Source organism: Ornithorhynchus anatinus, chromosome 11 (assembly GCF_004115215.2).
Source record: "Ornithorhynchus anatinus isolate Pmale09 chromosome 11, mOrnAna1.pri.v4, whole genome shotgun sequence".
NCBI classification, from domain to species: Eukaryota; Metazoa; Chordata; class Mammalia; order Monotremata; family Ornithorhynchidae; genus Ornithorhynchus; species Ornithorhynchus anatinus.
The window spans coordinates 54,219,708-54,240,533 of record NC_041738.1 but is presented as its reverse complement, the minus strand read 5'-3'; the positions used below and the strand labels follow the sequence as shown (position 1 = coordinate 54,240,533).

At 55.1% G+C, this 20,826-nt stretch overlaps 2 protein-coding genes across 4 annotated transcripts; one reads left to right on the top strand and one right to left on the bottom strand.

Moving 5' to 3' along the window:
- Window positions 1-1,289: 1,289 nt before the first annotated feature.
- Window positions 1,290-9,341, top strand: CD3E (CD3e molecule). Its single transcript, XM_029074532.2, has 8 exons — window positions 1,290-1,377; window positions 1,496-1,587; window positions 2,653-2,671; window positions 3,714-3,736; window positions 7,622-7,840; window positions 8,074-8,235; window positions 8,517-8,563; window positions 8,842-9,341. Exons 2-8 carry the CDS (start codon window positions 1,581-1,583, stop codon window positions 8,896-8,898), a joined length of 534 nt encoding a protein of 177 aa, XP_028930365.1. The 5' UTR covers window positions 1,290-1,377; window positions 1,496-1,580; the 3' UTR covers window positions 8,899-9,341.
- Window positions 9,342-12,322: 2,981 nt separating this feature from the next.
- On the bottom strand, window positions 12,323-16,899 carry LOC100090811 (T-cell surface glycoprotein CD3 delta chain-like). 3 transcript variants are annotated; one of them, XM_029076213.2, is made up of 6 exons: window positions 16,718-16,899; window positions 15,649-15,675; window positions 15,224-15,412; window positions 14,972-15,103; window positions 14,105-14,148; window positions 12,323-12,532 (listed from the first exon to the last, which is right to left on the bottom strand). In XM_029076213.2, the coding sequence occupies exons 1-6, from the start codon at window positions 16,770-16,772 to the stop codon at window positions 12,467-12,469; spliced, it is 513 nt and encodes a 170-aa protein (XP_028932046.1). In that variant the 5' UTR covers window positions 16,773-16,899; the 3' UTR covers window positions 12,323-12,466. The 3 variants fall into 3 exon arrangements, with proteins under 3 accessions (XP_028932046.1, XP_028932047.1, XP_028932048.1); XM_029076214.2 differs by lacking the exon at window positions 16,718-16,899 and adding an exon at window positions 15,789-16,317; XM_029076215.2 differs by lacking the exon at window positions 15,224-15,412 and having other exon boundaries at window positions 16,718-16,883.
- Between the last annotated feature and the right edge of the window lie 3,927 nt (window positions 16,900-20,826).

Genomic DNA, 20,826 nt, shown 5'->3' with positions numbered 1-20,826 from the left:
AAGCACAGAGAAGGTAAGTGCCCAAGATCACACAGCAGGCGAGTGGCAGAGCTGAGATTAGAACCCAGGTTCTCTAACTCCAAGACCTGTTCTCTATCCACTAGGCCATACTACTTCCCATCCAAGTCAAAGGTATAAGAGTCCCTCCCTCCCAACTCAAGTCATCCTTTAGCTCTGAGCCCCGCCCAACAAGACCTTTTTTCACACCAGACTCGCCCAAGCTGATAGTGGGGATGAGGACTGTATTCGAGGCAGAATCCTGGGCCGAATGGACAGTTGGTTTGGCCGACGGATGTTTTGGCAACAGGGTGGGATCCAGAAGGAGCAGTAAGTTTGAGAGAGGTTGATGTAATCTTGGGATAAGCTTCTTGGTAGGTTGGTTGGTTCTGTGGTATTTGTTAAGCACTTAATAGGTGTCAAGCGCTGTTTCTATAGCGCTGGGGAAAATACAAGTTTATCAGGTTTGGAAGCACAGTCCTGACCCACATAGGGGTCACAGTCCTAAGTAGGAGGGACATTTGGTGGATGAGCGGTCTCTATGGGTTACTAGAGAAAGCAGAGATTGGTCCACAAGGAGCCAGACAAACAATGGGGACAACTATCGATTGCTCTATCTGAGAGATGAGGGAGAGAGGGGGCCCCAGGATTAGGGTTAATAATAATAACAGCTGTGGTACTTGTTAAACCCTTACAATATGCAAAGCACTGTACTAAGAGCTAGGGTAGGTACACGATAATCAAGTCCCACTTGGGCCTCACATTCAAAGTAGGAGGGAAAAGAGGATTGAATCCCCACTTCGCAGATGATGAGGTAACTGAGGCACAGAGAAGCGAAGCCCAAGGTCACCCAGCAAGTGAGTGGCAGAGCTGGGACTAGAACCCAGGCCCAGTGAATCCCAAGCCTGTGTTCTTTCTACTAGGCCACACGTTTTGATGCCTGGGCATTTTGGAAAAGAAAAGAAGGGTCTGCAAATGACGTGGCAAATCATGCAAATCAGCATCCATTCCTCGGCATCGAGGCCCAGGCATTTGGGACTCCAGGCCGGCTGCTCTGGCTCAGGTTCGAATGGCTCCGGAGCGAACTGGTCCGTGACCCTGATTCCAGAAATCCCTCCGGAGGTGCTCCAAGGCGATGTTTTAACTGGGGACAGCCGACGTGCTTGTCGGGGGTGAGTTGGGCTCCCGAGCCTTCTTCCCCCGTCCCCGCCACGGTCCTTCCCCCCTCAGCCGCTGACACCACCCAGATGGCTGCCTCCCACCCCGAGCGACTCCGTGTGGCTGTGACGTTGAGCCGAGGCGGCCTCGTCAGATGCTCCACACTTCCTGTGTGGGCCTCAGAATCGCACCCTCCCCGTGGGCCCCGGGCACCTGGAAATGGTGAGTCTCTCAGTCCCCCATCCCCGGGAGCTAGAGAGCAGGAGGCCCCCCAAGGGGCCGTCGCCCGCAGCTCTGAAGGGGTCTCCTGTTCTCCCACGCCGCCCCGTTTGTCTTTCAGAGGAAATAAACCTCCAGTCGGCAGATCGAGGAGTGAACGAAGATGGGACCGGGGACTTTCTGGGTCAGTGCTGGGAATCTGGCTCATGGCAGGTGAGCTAAGCGCCTCTTTCAGGTACATAGCTACACCGGCATCGCCCCCAGGTCTGAGGAAGCCAATAATCAAACCTCCCTGGAGACTTGTGAGGACCCTTGGAGAACTAAGATGGGTTCTGGGGAGCGGACAGAGCTGGGGGCAGAACCAGGTGGAGATGAGGGGGATGAAACTGGGGAAATTTCAGGTGCCAGGACGAGGTTGGAATAAGAAAGAGAGAAGGCCACCCTTTGGCTCTCAATCACCTCAAGCCCCCAAGACCTCCGCTGCCAATGCTGTAGTCCCCTAAACTCCCCATCCCCTCGGGCTCTCTGTCACGCAATAGGAGGGTGTCTGCCTATAAAATGAAGGCTGAGACAAAATGGCCGCCAGGCTCCTTTCCTCTCTGAACCTGCTTCCTGCCACAGAGCAGCTGACACAGTGTCTGGGCCCCTGCTCTGTCCCTTCGGATGTTTGGAAGACAAGGAGGATGGAAGAGATGACCCCGACCCCCTCTGGCCTACTCCACTGCTTGGAGACCTGCTCATCCTCAGGATCCTCACTCATTTGCGATGACCCCTGGGAAGGGTCTTCCCCCGTCCCCGCCACGGTCCTTTCCCCCCTCATTCCGCTGACACCACCCAGATGGCTGCCTCCCACCCGAGCGACTGCGTGTGGCCCGTGACAAACCCCTTTATGACAAATCAGCTCAATTGCCAAGTTCTTCTTTGGTCCTGGCCTCTCCACTAGGTAGTTTAAAAAAGCCTCTGGACAAAGACCTCCTGTAAAGTCCTCCTAAATCAGTGCTTCTGCTGAGTTAGAAAGAAGTGGGGTGGAATTATCTAGATTATTTTTGGCCTTGTAATATCTAGGAAAGCGAGTCCACGGCATAACGGGTCAGTTTGCCGGGGGAGACCCCAGGCTGTTTCCAGAGTGTAGGAACAGAAGTTTCTTGGAGACTGGGAGGGGAGACACAATGCAAAATGCAGTATCTGCCTCACTCTCTGTCCAGGATGGGAAGAGGGGAAAAGGGGATTCAGCCCCTCACAGAGTTTACTTATAATTTTTTCTCTGTTGTTTTCCAGCCAGGGGTGTCTGGAGCCAAGTGAGAGAGTTTTCTTCTTCTTTATCAACCAATCAATCAACGGTATTTACTGAGTACTTACTTTGTGCAGAGCACTGTACTGTTTGGGAGAGTACAATATAACAGAGTTGGTTTTGATATCAACAAAGCATCCATCTCTCCCCTCCTCTCCTATGTCCCAACTCCACCCTCTGCTCCTCCTTCAATTTCCCCTCCGAAGGGAATGTTGATAAGAATGATGAGGAAGCAGGCAGGACCATCAATCCACCAGGACCATCAATCCAAGCAGAGCACTTGGGAGAATACAGAGCAACAGAATTAGCAGGCACGTTCCCTGTCCATACCAAGCTTACAGTCTAGACTGTTAGTGGAAAAGAGCACAGTCCTGGGAGTCAGATGTCCTGGGTTCTAATCCTAGCTCCGTCACTTGTCTGCTGTGTGTCCTTAACTTCCAGTCGCTTAACTTCCCTGTGCCTCAGTTACCTTATCTGTCAAATGGGGATTAAAGCTCTGAACCCCATAATAATAATAATAACAATACTGGTATTTGTTAAGCACTTACTAGGTGCCAAGCATTGTTCTTAACACTGAGGTAGATACAAGGTTAGCAGGTTGTCCCACAAAGGGGTCTCTGTCTTAATCCTCATTTTACAGATGAGGTAACTGAGGCACAGAGACGTTAAGTGACTCGCCCAAAGCCACACAGCCGATAAGTGGCAGAGCCAGGATTAGAACCCATGACCTCTGACTCCCAAGCCCCTAACCTTTCCACTAAGCCATGCTGCTTCTCAAATGAAATCCATTCATTCTATTGTATTTATTGACTGCTCACTGTGTGCAGAGCACTGTACTAAGCGGTTGGGAGAGTACAATATAATGATAAACAGTCACATTCCCTGCCCGCAATGAGCTTTCTGTTAGAATCTAGAGGGGAACAAAAAGCCAGTGGCCCGAGTGCTCACACGCTGGCTGGCCCCCGATAGGGTGTGGACCTGGGAGCCCGAGGGTGAGGGTCTGCGTGGGAGTCCTGTTGTCTTACTATTTTTCTTCTCTTCCATTTCCAGAAGAAAAAGAAGGAGAAGATGGTGAGACATTCCTGTTCCTTTTCTTGAACCCTTCGTGAGAGAGCACACTGAGCAGGGTCCGGAGGGCTGAAACTGACCTCTAACCTCTCGACCGATCATGTTTATTGAGCACTTTCTCTGGGCAGAGCACCTTACTAAGTGCTTGGAGAAAACACTAGAATAACAGGACATGATCCCTGCCCTCAGGGAGCTTACAATCTAGCAGGGGAGTGGGGCGTAACGGTATATTACGGGAAGGGAGGGAGCTACCAAGTTTAAAGAAATGTACATAATTTCTGTGGGGCCGAAAATAGGGAGGAACGAGTACCTGACTTGATTAACTTGTGTCTACCCCAGTGCTTAGAACTGTGCTCGACACCGATATTATTATTATTCATGTTACTATTATTAATAATAATAATAGAAAAGCTGCGTGGCCCAGTGGTTAGAATACGGGCCTGGAAGTCAGAAGGACCGAAGTTCTAGTCCTGGCTCCACCGCTTGTCTGCTGTGTGACCTTGGGCATGCCATTTAACTTTTCTGTGCCACAGTTATCTCGTCTATAAAATGGAATTAAGACTGTGAGCCCCATGTAGGACGTGGACTATGTCCAACCTGATTATCTTGTATTCACCCCAGATGGTCATACAGTGCCTGGTCCATAGTAAATGCTTAACAAATGCCGTATAATAATAATAAGTGCTTAGGGAGTGAAGATTAAAGTACATAGATGAGGCAATAGAGGGGGAAATAGGGAGGGAAGATGAAAGATTAGTAAAGAAAGGATTCCTGGAAAAGACGTCATTTTAGAAAGGTTTTGAAGATGGGGAGAGTAGTGGTCTGGCAGATGTGAAAGAGGAGGGAGTTCCAGGCAGGAGGAAGGCCCCGAGCAAGAGGTCAGCAGTAAGCGAGAAGAAAGTGAGGCAGGGTGAATAGGTTGGCATTGGAGGAGTGACTTGAGAGGGCTGGGTTGTATTGGGAAAGGAGCAAGGATAGAGGAGGAGTTGGGGAAGAGCTGATTAAGTGCCTTAAAGCCGACGGTCAGGAGTTTCTGTTTGATGTGGAGAGGGATGAGCAGCCGTTGGAGGTTTTGGAAGAGTGAAGAAACTGTGCAGAATGATGTTCTAAGAAAATTATCCAGGCAGCAAAGTACAATATGGGGAAAGGGGAGAGAATGGAATCGGAGAGGTCAGCCAGGAGCCTGAAGCACTGATCGAGTTGAAATATGACAAGTGCTTGGACCAAGATGGTGGCAATTCGGATGAAGAGGAAGGGGTGGATTCTAGAGAGGTTGTGAAGAAAGAACCAACAGGATTTGGCGACTGACTGAATGTGTGGGTTGAAGAGAGAGTGGAGTCAAGGATAATGCCGAGGTTGCAGGCTTGGGAAACAGGGCAGGTGGTGGTGTCGACAACAGTAATGGGAAAATAATGGGGAGGAGAGCGGTCAGCAGGGGAGATGAGTTCAGTTTGGGACATACTGAACTTGAGGGGTCGTTGGGACATCCAAGTAGAGATGTCCGGGAAGTAGGAGGAAATGTGAGATTGCCAAGAAGGAGAGAGGTCAAAGGCTAGTGAGGTAGATTTGGAAGTCATCCAAATAGAGATGATAGTTGAAACCGTGGAAGCGGATAAGCGCCGGGAGAATAAATGTGGATTGAGAACAGAAGGAGACCTAGAACTGAGCTTTGAGGAACCCCCGTAGCTGGGAGGCAAAGGAAGCGTTAACAAAAGAGATGGAGAAGGAGCAGCCATAGTGATAGGGGAGAACCAAGAGAGGACAGTGTCAAAGAAACCAAGGTTAGGTAGTGTTTCCAGGAGAATGGGGTGATCCACAGTGCCCAAGGCTGATGAATGGTCAAGAAGGATTAGGATAAGGTAAAGTTCATTAGATTTGGCAAGGAGAAAGGCATTGGCGACCATGGAAAGAGCAGTTTCAGTGGAAAGAAGGGGACAGAAGCCAGATTACAGAGGTTCAAAGAGGGAGTTGGAGGAGAGGAAGTGGAAGCAGCAGGTGTAAATAACTTGGGAGTTTGGTTAAAGATTGTAGAAAGGAGATGGAATGATAGCTGGATGGAGCAGTGGGATGGAGAGAGGGATTTTTTAGGATAGGAGATTCGTGGTTGCGTTCGAAAGCAGAGGGAAGGATCCACTGGAGAATGAGCGGTTGAAAATGGCGATCGGGTTGGAAAGAAGAGTCGGAGCGTATGATTTAATAAGTTGTGAAGGGATGGGGCAGGAGATCTCCTTCTGAGAGGTGTCCAGGAAGGACGAAAGAGTAGATGGGGGGTAGGAGGGAGCTGGAGAGATAAAGGAGAGATTTAGTGGGGTTCATGCTCGTTTGAATTTTGTCGGTAAATCAATCGATCAATCGATTGCATTTACTGAGCGCTTACCGTGTGCAGATCACTGTTCTAATCACTTGGGAGAGTACAGTATAACAGAGTTGGTAGACACATTCCCTGTCCACAGTGAGTTTATAATCTAGAGGATGGCTAGGTCATTAGGGGAGAGAGAAAGGTAATGCAGAGGTATTGGGTTTTAAGGAAGGGTTTAAAAGATAGCAACAGTGGGCGTGGGAGTCAGAAAGGAAAGAGAAATAGTGTTGCTGGGCAGAGGAGAGGGTGGCAGAGTTGTAAAAGGTGATGATGAATTTGAGATGGACGAGATGGCCCTCGTGCCTGGATTTCCGCCACCAGCCCTCTGTGGCACAAGCACATGTAAGCGGAAGGAAGTTCACTGTGGAGGTGATCCAGGCCTGGGGGACGGTGCTGCGAGTTGGGCGTGGTGGATTGAAAGAAATGCCCCGGGGTGGGTGGGAAAGAGCCCCGGGGTCGGGGGGGGAGGGGGGAGAGGCACTTCTGGGATCACCAGGAATTGAGGGAGAAGCAGCCAAGCAAGGCAGCAAAAGCTGTGGGATCCCAATCCAGTCAGCCAGCCCGGGCCCTCATTTCATTACGGCCCTGGGTTCAAAGGGAGGATGAGGTGGAGCTGAGGATTTGGGGAGTTCCCTTTCCCCCTTACCCCTATGGATTCCTCCGCTTCCCGGTTTCCCATATCCAAGAGTCTCTTGTTTTAAACAGCTGTTTGTTGGGATTTTTTCCTTTGCTAACCCTCCATCCCTCCCTCTCAGTTCCATCCACTCCCCAATCAGCAGCCTCCTTCTCCTCACCCTTTCCTCTCCCTTCCCTCCTCCCCAGTCCTCCTCCTCAATCATTAGAGCTCCCAGGCCCCACTGTAATAATAATAATATAATAATAATGATGGTATTTGTTAAGCGCTTACTAGGTTCCAAGCACTGTTCTAAGCTCCGGGGGTAGATCCGAGGTAATCGGGTTGTCCCACGTGGAGCTCACCGTCTTCATCCCCATTTTACAGATGAGGGAACTGAGGCACAGAGAAGTTAAGTGACTTGCTCGAAGTCACATAGCTGACGAGTGGCGGAGCCGGAATTAGAACCCACAACCCCTGACTCCCAAGCCCATACTCTTTCTATTAAGCCACGTTTACTCGTTTCGCTGTCTGTCTCCCCCCTTCTAGACTGTGAGCCCGTTGTGGGCATGGATTGTGTCTCTCTGTAGCTGAACTGTACTTTCCAGTGCTTAGTACGGTGCTCTGCACACTGTAAGCGCTCAATAAATATGACCGACTGAATGAATGAATGAACCTACAAGATCCCCAATGCCCCTCCCACCCTCCGCACCCCCCATTCTTCAGCACCCCCAATGCCACCGACCAGAAGTCTCCAGACCATCGCTCTCCCTTCCTTAAGGTAAGGGAAGGAGATCTCGAACCCAGATTGGTTGATGAGCTGATGGATCCCTGAACATCCAATTGGCTCCCAGCTCTCAAAGCGGGCTGTCTTTACCCGATGGACACGCTGTCTGAATTCTCTTGTCTCTCCTAGATGTCATACCTTTCTTTGATGTCTCCATCTCCGGGACCACAGTCACCATTTCCTGCCCTCAAATGGAAGGATCGACAAGTTGGAAGGGAGCCCCAGGAAATTTGGAGTTACCCAGTGGAAATACAATGGTGGTGGACAATTTTTCTGAGGCTGAACACAGTGGAAGTTATCGTTGTCAAGTTGCCGATAAAATATATGAACTGTACCTGAGAGCCAGAGGTAATGAGGAGCCAGAAGGGGGAGGGGAGGGGGCCCCTGGAGCTGGGGGCAGGCAGCCCACGGTCACCCGCAGATTAGCTAAAGGGGCAGGGGCCTCTGGGGATCTGACCCCTCCCTTGCTCCCACCCCGCCCCACCAACGCTCCCTTCCTCCCCCCTTGCCCCCGGCCAGGCCCCTGCCCCCAAGCCATGGCTCACCCCGGCCTCTGGCTCACTCCGACCTCGTCCCTGCAGTGTGTGAGATGTGCGTGGAAGTGGACCTCCTGTCCGTGGCCGGGATCGTCCTGGGGGATGTCCTGGTCACGCTGGGCGTGCTGGTGCTGGTGTACTACTGGAGCAAGAGCCGCAAGGGCCAGGCCACCGGACGGGGAGCCGGAACCACCGGCAGGCCCAGGGGTGAGAGCCCGCGGGCCCCCGACACCCAGGGGGGAGGGGGCTGCTTGATTATCCACATTGGTACTGGACGGGGTCCCCGGGAGGGGAGAGGGGAAGAACGTGGTGTGGGGGGAGAGAGATGGGGGTAGGGAGGGAGACTTCTAACTAGGCAGAGGGCTGTGAGGAGGTGATGGGGTGAAGGGAGAGGAGGGAGTGGGGTACAGGAAGCGACAGGCCCGCTGCCGACGGGGAGCGGTGAGAACTCCCTCACAGGAAACCTATGCATTTTTGGACCACTGCAGGACCGACCAAAGAGCGGCCCCCACCCGTCCCCAACCCGGACTATGAGGTAACGGCGTGCAGGAGGTCAAAGGGAAGTTTTCCCAGGGTGGGGGAGCCCTCCTGCCTGTCCAGCAGCCCAGCCCGGCTGGACGTGGCCTCTCCGGGCTGGGAAAAGTCTGGGCAGGAATCCCCCGGCCAAGGGCAGAGGGTCTGGGGCACTGGAGTCGCCCAGAGCAGGGAAGGGACTAAGCAAATCTCTCAAATCCTCTCCCGTCGATCAGTCCAACTCACCTCTCCTCCCCATCCCCGTCTCTCCCTTCCCCACCTGTCTCCCTCTGACCCCAGCCCATCCGGAAGGGGCAGCGCGACGTGTACTCCGGCCTGAACCAGAGGGGCATCTGAAGTTGCCTGGATCCAGCCTCCTGCTCTGGGATTCCTGCTTCCTCTCCCGGCTCCTGCCCTGCCCCCGCCAAGTCAGCCGGCCTCCACCCACCACGGGGACTGACTCCCATAAAGTTCAATACATTCCCCCCATCCCCGGGGGCCCTATGGAGCGAGTGCCCGACCTGGGCTGCTCCAGGCAGAAAAGTCTCACAGTGCTCTGCTTTGACCGTGCTCCTCATCTCTACTGCTGCCCCCTGCTATTGCTTTCTCTCTCTCTCTCTCTTTCTCTGTCTCTCTCTCTGCGGTTTGGGGGAAGAGGAAGAAGGGTTTTGTCACCTTCACCCATAACACTGGTCCATGGGTTCTCTGGTTCCTCTCATTCCGGCCCTCGGGCCCCTCCACTCCCCTCCTGCTGCTCTCCCTGGCACTGAGAAAATTCATTAAAGGGTGTTTGGCCGAAAGCCGCTCCTCTGAGTTGTCCTTCCTCTGCGTCCCCCCGACCCCACCGCACCACCCCGAGGTCTCTGGGGCTGGGTCTTGGGCCGAGTCTCCAGCTGGTCGCGTCAGTACGTATTATGGGGATTTTTATGGAATTTAGTAAGCGCTTACTATGTTCCAGGCACTGTACTAAGCGCTGGGGAGAGTACGGTAGAACGATAGACGCATTCCCTGCCCACAACAAGCTCACGGCCTAGAGGGGGAGACAGCCATTAATATAAACAAATAAATAAATTAAGACACGTACATAAATTACAGATACGTGAGTATCCCACACGGGGCTCACAGAATTAATCCCCATTTTACAGATGAGGGAACTGAGGCACAAAGAAGTGAAGTAACCTGCCCAAGGTCACGCAGGGGGCAAGTGGCAGAGCTGGGATTAGAACCAAGGTCTTTCTGACTCCCGGGCCCGTGCTCTATCCGCCAGACCACATCCTGCCCTGACCAACCTGCACCCTTGCTGGCTGGTGGGGTGGGAGAAGCGTGTCCTGGTGAGCAAGGTGTGAGGCCGTCTGGGGGCTGCTCTAAGACTGAGAGAAGCAGGGGTCGGGGAGGGGGAAATCTGCTTCTCAGCTGTGCTGGGCCTTTTAAACAAACCCTAACCACTGCAGAACACCAGAGTCGAGGGGGTTGGGAGCCCCCAGAAGGGTAGGTGACCACAATTTTCTTCCCCAACTTAGCTGCCGGTTACGTGTGAAACAGTGTGGCCCAGTGGAAAGAGCCCGGGCTTGGGAGTCAGAGATCGTGGTTCTAACCCCGGCTCCGCCACCTGTCAGCTGTGTGACTTTGGGCAAGTCACTTCGCTTCTCTGTGCCTCAGTTACCTCATCTGAAAATAGGGATTAAGACCGTGAGCCCCATGTGTGGCAACCTGATTACCTTGTATCCACCCCAGCGGTTAGAACAGTGCTTGGCACAGAGTAAGCGCTTAACAAATGCCATTATTATTATTATTATTGTTAATACTTGGGCCAGCAGCGTCCTCCCTGAACCTTCCGTCCAGCTCTCCCTCCCACCTCCATGCTGGCAAAGAACCCCTACCCAACCTGGAAACTGGGCCTGCCTCCAGGTGTGAGAGGGAAGATGTGGGGAGTGGGGGACACTGGAGGGTGATTGGGAAGGGTCTCAGGGACCAGGCTGCCAGGGGTAGGAGGGGAGGGGTGGGGCACAGCCTAATGGTTAGAGCATAGCCCTGAGAGTCCTTCTGATCCCTTCTGGGGTTCTAATCCCAGTTCTACACTTGCCTTCTGAGTGATCTTGGGCAAGTCACTTCATTGGTCTGTGCCTCGGTTACCTCATCTGTAAAATGGGGATTAAGACCGTGAGCCCCTCGTGGGACACGGACTGTGTCACCTGGTATCTACCCCGGTGCTTAGAATAGTGCCTGGCACATAGTAAGCACTTAACAAATACCATTTTAAAAAAATGGGAAGAGACTAAGAGGAGACCAGACTGCCAGGTGTTGGGGGAGGTAGAGGGCACTGAAGTTGGAACTGGAAGGATCTCGGGGGCCAGACTACCAAGAAGGGGACAAGGCCAAAGCCTAGGGGAGTGAGAGGAGAAAATGGCGCCTTCCGAACGGTAAGCGGGGAAGTGAGCAGTGGCTTAGTGGGAGGGGTCAGCCATATGGAGTCTAGTCTGTAGGTCCAGCCCCAGGCTGGAGAAGGCCTGGTCCACCAGTGAAAGGACAAAAACAGCAGTAGTGATCTTATTTATCGGCGTCCACCGGACGCCGCGTACTGCACTAAACTTGGGAAAGTACAAAACGGAGAAGCGACACGTTGCCTGCTCCCATCAAGCTTACACGCTCACGTATTTGCGAAGAAATTAATCACAATGAAGAGGCGAACGGCCCTGCTCCCCGCCCCCCAGCCCGTCGCTCTGCCCTTCGGCGGAGCTGAGCCCGTGGTAGCTCCCCTTGATGTTGCTGCCTCCCACGCTCATCCCGCAGCCAGCCCGGAAACGCTCAGCCTCGGCCCCCACCCCGTCCCACTCTACCTCTGCTAGGGTTTGGGAGGGAGGAAACCCGGTGGGGGAAGGGCGGGAACCCATCCCCAGCAGAGCTCCCCACACCACTGGTGCCTCGGCCCCACCCCCGGCGTCGCCCGGCGACGGAACCAGGGAGAGGGAAGGGGCCGAACCCGAGCACCGCCTGGCCCGGCCCGGTCCAACCTGGCACCGCCCAGCAGAACCCAGGCCGTTCTGAACTCCCCACCCACCCCCACACCCCGCTGTCCAGTTCTGGGGGCTTCGGGCCGGACGCCACGATGAGACAATAAGGTAAATCCCTCTGAGAAGTCCTGCCTATGTTCAGAGGTCCCTTGGGCTGCTGGGACCAAGACACCCTGAAGTTCTGGAGGAACTGCCTGCGTGCCACCTGGAAATGAGCCTGAGCCCACTTTGGGGTTGGATAAAGGGGGACCGATTAGGTTGGACTCTCAAAGTTCCTGGCACTCTAAGGGCTCACTGAGGTAGCCCCACCCCAGCCCAGACTGGGTGAAGCTCCGGTCCAACTCCAATCCAGCCCCACATCAGCCGTAGACCCAATCCAGCCCCAGATCAATCCCAGCCCACCCTTAGCCTCAGATCCAGCCCAACCCTGGCCCAGTCCCAGCCCAATCCTAATCTAGCCTCAGTCAAGGCTCAATCCAGCCCCAACCCATCTCAGCCCCAGCCCAATCCTAATCTAGCCTCCATCAAGGCTCAACCCAGCCCAGCCCCAGCCCCAGTCCAGCCCAGCCTAGCCCAGCCCCAGCCCCAGCCCAACCCAGTCCAGTCCAGCCCAACCCAGTCCAACCCCGTACTCAGACACCCAGCCCCAGCCCTAGTCTTTCCAATCCAGGAACGGCTCGGTCCCGGTCCAGCCCAACCCCCGGTCCCAGTCCCAGTCCCTACGCCACTCCCAGCCCCAGTGATGGATCCCATCTCACTGAGATCCAGTCTTGGCGGAAGCAAGAAATCCAGCCCAACCCCAGAATTCTGTCTCTGCAACCAGGCAGAGCCTGGACCTGAGCCTGGGGCAAGAGCAGGAGAGACTTTATTGATCACAGAGGGAGGGGAGAGACGGAGGACCCAAGTTGGAGCTTTCACTTCTTCCGGGGCCGGTTGCCTCCGATGTGGCTGTACTGGCCGTCGTCCCGGTCTCGGAGAGGCTGTGGGGGAAGAGATAGGGATCAGTGTTAGGGCCACCTGACCAGAGACTGGCGAGTGTGTGTGTTGGTGTGTGCGTGTACATATATGTGTGTCTGTGTACTCTACCCATGTGGATGTGTGCTTGCGTCGATGGCGTGTACATGTGCACGGGCTTACGTATAATAATGATGGCATTTGTTAAGCGCTTACTATGTGCAAAGCACTGTTCTAAGCTCTGGGGAGGATACATATGTTTGTGTGTGGATATGTGGAGGTATGAGCGGATGTGTGGATGTGCATATATATGTATAGTGGTGTCTGTTAAGGGCTTACTAAGTGCTAAGCACCGTTCTAAACTCTGGGGTAGATTTAGTATATGTAGATATGACCCAGTCCCTAACCCACATCTCACAGTCTAAAGTGGGGGGAAACAGGTACTGAATTCCCACGGTACAGATGAGGAAACAGAGGCACTGAGAAGTTCATTCATTCATTCGATAGTATTGATCGAGCGCTTACTATGTGCAGACCACTGTACTAAGCGCTTGGAGTGTACAATTCGGCAACAGATAGAGACCATCCCTGCCCAGTGACGGGCTCGCAGTTTAATCGGGGGAGACAGACGGACCAAAACAAGACAACGTAACCACAATAAGAATCACGGGGATGTACAACTCGTTAACCAAATAAATAGGGTAATAAAAATATATACAAGTGAGCACAGTGCTGAGGGGAGGGAAAGGGAGAGGGGGAGGAGCAGAGGGAAAGGAGGGGAAAGGGGGCTTAGCTGAGGGGAGGGGAAGGGGGAAGGGGGGGAGCAGAGAGCGGAGGGGGAGCAGAGAAGGAGCAGAGGGAAAAGGGAGAAGTAAAGTGCCTTGCCCATAGTCACTCAGCAGGCAAGTGGTGGAGCAGGGTTTAGAACCCAGGGCCTCTGACTTTGGGGCCGCCATTCTTTCTACTAGGCATGTGGATGCGTGTGCTCGGGTTTGTGGGTTTCCCTTTACGTGGATGGCTGTGTCCGTGAGTACTTGGGTATGTCTGTGCACACGTGGATGTGGGCATATCTACACGTGAAGGCACATATGGTCATAGGTGTGTCTCTAGGTGTGCATGTGCGGTTACGAGAGTGTGTGTTTCTACCTGTATCCCATTGTGGTGGTGTGTGCGGCTGTATTTACAATTCAATTCATATTCAATAGTATTTATTGAGCGCTTACTATGTGCAGAGCACTGTACTAAGCTCTTGGAACGTACAATTCGGCAACAGATAGAGACAATCCCTGCCCAGTGACGGGCTCGCAGTCCAATCGAATTAGCGTCCGTGTGTGTCTGCGTGGGGTCTCTTCCGAGACAGAAACCACGCCTGATCCTTCTTCTGTTAAACCTTCTCTGAGAAAGGGGAAGGGTTGTTTTTCCTGGTGCCGAGTGTGTATTCGGTCTGTTTGTCTCTGTGTGACTCTATCTCTGTAGTCGTGGGTGTACCTGGTGTACGTGTGTGTGCTTATGTGAGGGCCTGCCTGTTCTCCACCCTGCCTTCTGTCTCCCTGCCGCAGACTGGCCCTTCCGGCCGGTCTCCCTGGCCTGACACTCACCTGATAGAGCTGGTCATTGGCCATCAGACTCCTCTGGTCGGAAGCTACAGGATGTGAAAGGTACAGAAAAGGGGGTCACTGGATGGGTGAGGCGACTCCCTGACTGAGCTGGCCCCCAGAGCACCCCCCCCAACCATGTCACCCGGACGGGACGAGGCCCGGGACCCGCCCAGACACGTCCTTTCGGGACCCCCACCCCCTCCTGCTATCTCTAGACAGAGCCCCTCCCCCAAGCGCCCCCACCAGAGTGGGAAGGATGAAGAGGATTACCTCCTCCATCTACCGGCCCCACCATCACAACCAGGAGAGTCCCCTATCCTCCCTATACCTTCCCTTCAATTCATCACAGGCATTTATTGAGCACTTACCGTGTGCAGAGAACTGTACTAAGCGCTTAGGAGAGTACAATAGAGTAAATAGATAGGATCCCTGCTCTAGAGGAGTTTACGGTCTAGTGGAGGAGACAGATGATTTCAATTACGGTCTAGTGGAGCAGACGGATTTCAACAGATGACAGATGAGGGAAGCGGCAGAGTGACAGGATCTGGACGTAAATCTGGTGGAGTTGGGGGTGGGGTGAGCTCCAAATTGCTTAGTGGGGATGGACTCAGGTGCATAGGTGATGCAGAAGGGAGGGGGAACAGGGCGGGGAGATGAAGGATTAGTCAAGGAAGGCTACCTGGAGGAAATCGATTCAATTTTATTTACTGGGAGCTTACTGTGCGCAGAGTACTGTACTAAGCGCTTGGGGCAGTACAATATCACAGAGTCGATAGACGCATTCCGTGCCCACAAAGAGCTTACAGTTCAGAGTTGGGATTTTCGCAGGGGTTTGAACCCTTCCCAAGGACCCGGCCCCCTCCTCACCGCTAGACAGTGGTCGCCCTTCGTGTCGGGCCATGCAGAAGACTCCGAGGGCCAGTAGCCCGGTGGCCAGGATGTCGCCCATGATGATCCCTATCAGCGTGACCGGGTCCACCTCGATGCAGTTCTGACACACTGTGGGGACAGGGGGACAGAAGATGGACCCTCCTCAGGGTGAGGAGGCCCTCCTCAGGGGCTCCCTTTCCCCCAAGTCCTGGGATTTGCGCACCCAGCCCCGGGTCCCAGTGTCCGTACTTCGTGAGTGCACTTGCAATAACTTGTCGGAACACTTGACCATGAAGCTGAAATCCGTGATTTTGGGGGTCATGACTGTCCTGTTTTTTAGATTTTCCCAGTCAGCCGCAGGATGGGTTAGCAAGTAGAGCTCTTCGTTTTTGCAGCTCACCTGCAACTGGTCCTCTATCTCCTCCATTTCTATTCGGCCTAGTGGGGGTGAGAAGACCCTCTGTCAAAGGTTGGGGGAAGACCTCCTAGTCTGGATCCCCTCCTTGGCCTTCCCTCTCCACCCCTCCCCCGCAACTAGCCCCGCCCAGGGTGACTTCCCACTTTCCCTCCTCCCCTCAGCGCCCCCCAATCTTGTTCCACTGCCTCTTCGGGGAGCCTGGGGGATGACCCCAGACAAGTCAGGAGGTGAACAGATGATGAAGTCCTGTCCCTACCCTCTTTGTCATCTGCGGAGTCCACACCTGGGGGGAAGAGAGCAGAGACCGAGTCAGGCCAAGGGCCCCGCGCCCTTGACCGTTGGTTAAGTGATCGATTGAATGACCCTCAGGACAGCCGACCCCAGACCCCAGCACACCTCCGAGGTGGATTGAGTTCACGACGGTCCCTGTCTCCACACCCCAAGGGAGCTGAGCCGAGAAAACCCGAGGCGGGAGAGGTCCGCTAGGCAAAATGGCCTAATCGGATGCAAATCCCCGCTCGGCAGCCTGGTCCTCCGGGGTCTGTTTTCTCAGCGTGAATCGCAGCTCTTCCGGTGTAGACGAGACACCCCCCGCCTCCGGAGCCAGGAGTCTGCCCCGAGACAAGGCCTCTGTGTAATGTAGTCATGGCCCGGGCCCACGGAACAGCCCTAGCCGGTGAGAGGAAGCTCACTGGATCCCTGCCCCCTACCTTTCCGGGGGAGGGAGACAACAGCCTGGCTCCCGCCGACGACCAGACCCCGCCTCCTCCAACTCGCTGGAGACCCCCGGGAGGGCAGACAGGCCAGACGGGCTGAACTCCACCCTCATCTCTTCCCGCGTCCACGGCTTCAAGGTGTCGTCAAGTCTGTGCCCGCTGGCGACAGCCGTCGGCCCCACTTTCGCCCCTTGGCGGGGGGACCCGTGGGCTCTGCACTCCTCCCGCCCCCCCAAGTCTTCCCTGGACCCCCTCCCCGGCTAAGGCCCCTGAGGACGTAGGCTGAGTCGCGGCTTCTCACGATTTTGCCTGTTCTCCCGGGTCCTGGACCCGGAAATACCCCAGCCCCGGCATCACCTCCCCGTGACCGTGGCTCCCTCCCAACCTTCTCCCTTCCCCTCATGGCCCCCAGTGCTCAGCCCAGCCGGGGAAACTGAGGCGCTGTCTGGGGAAGAGACTGCATCCAATGTCCCCACTCAAGCGTGGGCCAGAACCTAAGGACCCCGCCCCCTTAGCTCTCCCTTTGGCCCCAGGGGCCAGGCCACCGGTCCCAGAGTGGGTTCCCGGCCCCGCTGTGGACTCCCCCGGGGCAGGGCTGATGGCTCTTACCCTGGGTGACGATCACGACCAGGATCAGCCCGGGCAGCCACCGGCAAGGCTCCATGCTCCTCTGCTTGGCCCGCTCTCAGTCTGGCCCAGGCGGGTTGGGGCGGAGGGGCGGCGGCCGGAGCAGGAAGTCGCAGGCCCCACGGCCCCAGACTCTGCCTTGACTGTGACGCGAGTACTGTGGGAGTCAGGGCGGGGGGCGGGGACAGGAAGGCAGCAGGTGGGAGCTGCTCTGGGGTGGCCGTTGGGGTTGAGGTTGGGGAGGAGAGGGGAGAGAGGGGGACCGGGCTCGTGTCTCTGACACGGCTCTCACGGTCTCGGGTTGACTTGAATTTTTGATTCCATTCCCCCTGCTCTAGACGGGAAGTGTCTGGAAGCAGTTTGCCATCGGCCACGATCTGCTTTTCCATTCGAGCTGAATTCACCGACCTCTCTCTCTCCACCAGAGTTGGAAGGGACCTCAAGAGGTCGTTTAGTCCATGCCTCTGGCTCTAAGCTAGTCAATCCCTATCATATCATTCGCCTCTACCACCCACTCCAGTTACTTGTCGCCGTCATCTACCGCCCTCCCGGTCCCACCTCCGACTTCTTCAACCACCTTGACCCCTTTCTCACCTTCCTTCTCTCCTTCTCTCTGCCCACTCTGATCCTTGGAGACTTCAACATCCATACGGATGTACCCGACGACTCCTCTGCCGCCCGCCTGCTATCCCTCCTCGACTCTGCCGACCTCCTCCTCCACCATACCGCGCCCACTCACCGACTCGGTCACACCCTCGATCTCGTCATCTCCTACCGCTGCACTATCTCCTCACTCACCAACTCTGAAATCCCTCTCTCGGACCATAACCTTCTCACCTGCCTCATCTCTCACACTCCCTCCCCCTGCAGATCTTCGCTACTGCCCCACAGAGACCTCCGCTCTCTCGATCCCATCCGTCTTTCCAATAGCATCTCGCCTCACCTTGCCGCCCTGTCCTCTCTTCCCACTCTCGACGATCAGGTCTCCGCTCTCAACTCCACCCTCACTACTCATCTCGACTCTCTCGCCCCCCTTTCCCTCCGCCGCTCTCGCGCCACTAACCCACAGCCCTGGATCACCTCCTCTGTCCGCCTCCTACGCTCCTATGCTCGAGCTGCTGAGCGCCGCTGGCGAAAGTCCAAGCACCAAGCCGACCTCACACACTTCAAATTTATCCTTTCCTGCCTTAACTCTGCCCTCTCCTCCGCCAGGCAAAGCTTCTTCTCCTCCCTCATCGACACCCATGCCCGTCACCCCCGCCGATTGTTCCGGACCTTTAACTCTCTCCTTAGGCCCCCTGTTCCTCCCCCTCCCCCATCTCTCACCCCTAATGATCTGGCCACCTATTTCCTCACGAAAATCAACACGATCAGGTCTGAGCTCCCCAAAGTCACCCCTCCGCCTCTCCCCTCCCCCCCAACAACCCCCTCCCCTACTTTCCCATCCTTCCCTGCAGTATCCTCAGAGGAGATCTCCTCCCTCCTCGCAAGTGCCACCCCCTCCACCTGCGCCTCGGACCCCATTCCCTCTCACCTTCTTAAAACCGTCGCCCCTGCCCTCCTCCCTTCCTTAACTTCTATTTTTAACCACTCAATCTCCAAGGGCTCCTTCCCCTCTGCCTTCAAACACGCCCACGTCTCCCCCATCCTAAAAAAACCCGCTCTTGACCCCACTTCCCCCTCCAGTTATCGTCCTATCTCCCTACTACCCTTCCTTTCCAAAATCTTAGAACGAGTCGTCTACAATCGATGCCTAGAATTCCTTAACTCCCATTCTCTCCTAGACCCCCTCCAATCTGGCTTCCGTCCCCTCCACTCTACTGAGACTGCTCTCTCTAAGGTCACCCATGACCTCCTTCTTGCCAAATCCAATGGCTCCTACTCCATTCTGATCCTCCTTGACCTCTCTGCTGCCTTTGACACTGTCGACCATCCCCTCCTCCTCCGTACCTTATCTCACCTTGGCTTCACGGACTCTGTCCTCTCCTGGTTCTCCTCTTACCTCTCTGGCCGATCATTCTCGGTCTCCTACGCTGGAGCCTCCTCCCCCTCCCATCCTTTAACTGTTGGAGTTCCTCAAGGGTCAGTTCTTGGCCCTCTTCTGTTCTCCATTTACACTCACTCCCTCGGTGAACTCATCCGCTCTCACGGCTTTGACTACCATCTCTACGCAGATGACACGCAGATCTACATCTCCGCCCCTGTCCTCTCCCCCTCCCTTCAGGCTCGCATCTCCTCCTGCCTCCGGGACGTCTCCACCTGGATGTCTGCCCGCCACCTAAAACTCAACATGAGCAAGACTGAGCTCCTCATCTTCCCTCCCAAGCCCGGTCCGCTCCCAGACTTCTCCATCACCGTGGATGGCACGACCATCCTTCCCGTCCCGCAGGCCCGCAATCTCGGTGTCATCCTTGACTCGTCCCTCTCGTTCACCCCACACATCCTATCCGTTACCAAGACCTGCCGGTTTCACCTCTACAATATCGCCAAGATCCGCCCTTTCCTCTCCACCCAAACGGCTACCTTACTATTACGGGCTCTCGTTATATCCCGGCTAGACTACTGTGTCAGCCTTCTCTCTGACCTCCCTTCCTCCTCTCTCGCCCCGCTCCGGTCTATTCTTCACTCCGCTGCCCGGCTCATCTTCCTGCAGAAACGATCTGGGCATGTCACTCCCCTTCTTAAACAACTCCAGTGGTTGCCTATCGACCTCCGCTCCAAACAAAAACTCCTCACTCTAGGCTTCAAGGCTCTCCATCACCTTGCCCCTTCCTACCTCTCCTCCCTTCTCTCTTTCTACCGCCCACCCCGCACGCTCCGCTCCTCTGCCGCCCACCTCCTCGCCGTCCCTCGGTCTCGCCTATCCCGCCGTCGACCCCTGGGTCACGTCCTCCCGCGGTCCTGGAACGCCCTCCCTCCTCACCTCCGCCAAACTGATTCTCTTTCCCTCTTCAAAACCTTACTTAAATATCACCTCCTCCAAGAGGCCTTCCCAGACTGAGCTCCTCTTCCCCCTCTACTCCCTCTGCCATCCCCCCTTTACCTCTCCGCAGCTAAAGCCTCATTTTCCCCTTTTCCCTCTGCTCCTCCACCTCTCCCTTCCCATCCCCACAGCACTGTACCCGTCCGCTCAACTGTATATATTTTCGTTACCCTATTTATTTTGTTAATGAATTGTACATCGCCTTGATTCTATTTAGTTGCCATTGTTTTTACGAGATGTTCTTCCCCTTGACGCTGTTTAGTGCCATTGTTCTTGTCTGTCCGTCTCCCCTGATTAGACTGTAAGCCCGTCAAACGGCAGGGACTGTCTCTATCTGTTGCCGACTTGTTCATCCCAAGCGCTTAGTACAGTGCTCTGCACATAGTAAGCGCTCAATAAATACTATTGAATGAATGAATTGAATGAATCCCTAAGCACCCGGGACCCATGGACGTCTCTGTTCCGAGTTTTAAGATCCCCTGGAGGGAGCCTACCCTCTCTCTCTCTCGGCCACTTATTCCAGGAATGTATCCCCCCTCCCCGATATGAAGTTCTTCCTCATGTCTAACCCACTGTTATTTTCCTGCAACTTTAGTCTCTTAATTCAGGCCAGTGCTCTTGGCGCGCGGTCTGAAATTACAGCGAGAGCTTTGAGTTCGGCGTGAGAGAAGACTTCCGCACTGGGCCGACGTGACTTGCGTTAGGGGCACGGGACACCCGGGTTCCGGCCTTCATCCACGTTGTCCCGCACCCTTGAGCTGGCTGCTCCGAGGGGCTCAGGAACCGGGGTCGGAATCCGGGTCCCGGCCCCGGGGACTCATGACCGGTTGAAGGCCACACTGCTTCTCTAGGCTTGAAGGGGAAATCCGGAATCTGGGCCAGTTGCAGTCATTTGACCAAGAATTTCTTCTCCCTCTCTGTGGCTCTGTCGCCTCTAGGTCTGATCTCCCAGCCCCCTTGAGTTTCAGTGCCACCCCTTGGCGTCACCAGCCTCCCTCGACCCCAACAGCCCTCCCCCCACCAACCCCTAGCAGCTCCCACCTGCTGGCTTCCTGTCCCCGCCCCCGGCCCCCAACGCGGAACCCGTGCACATCCCGGGCGAGGCAGA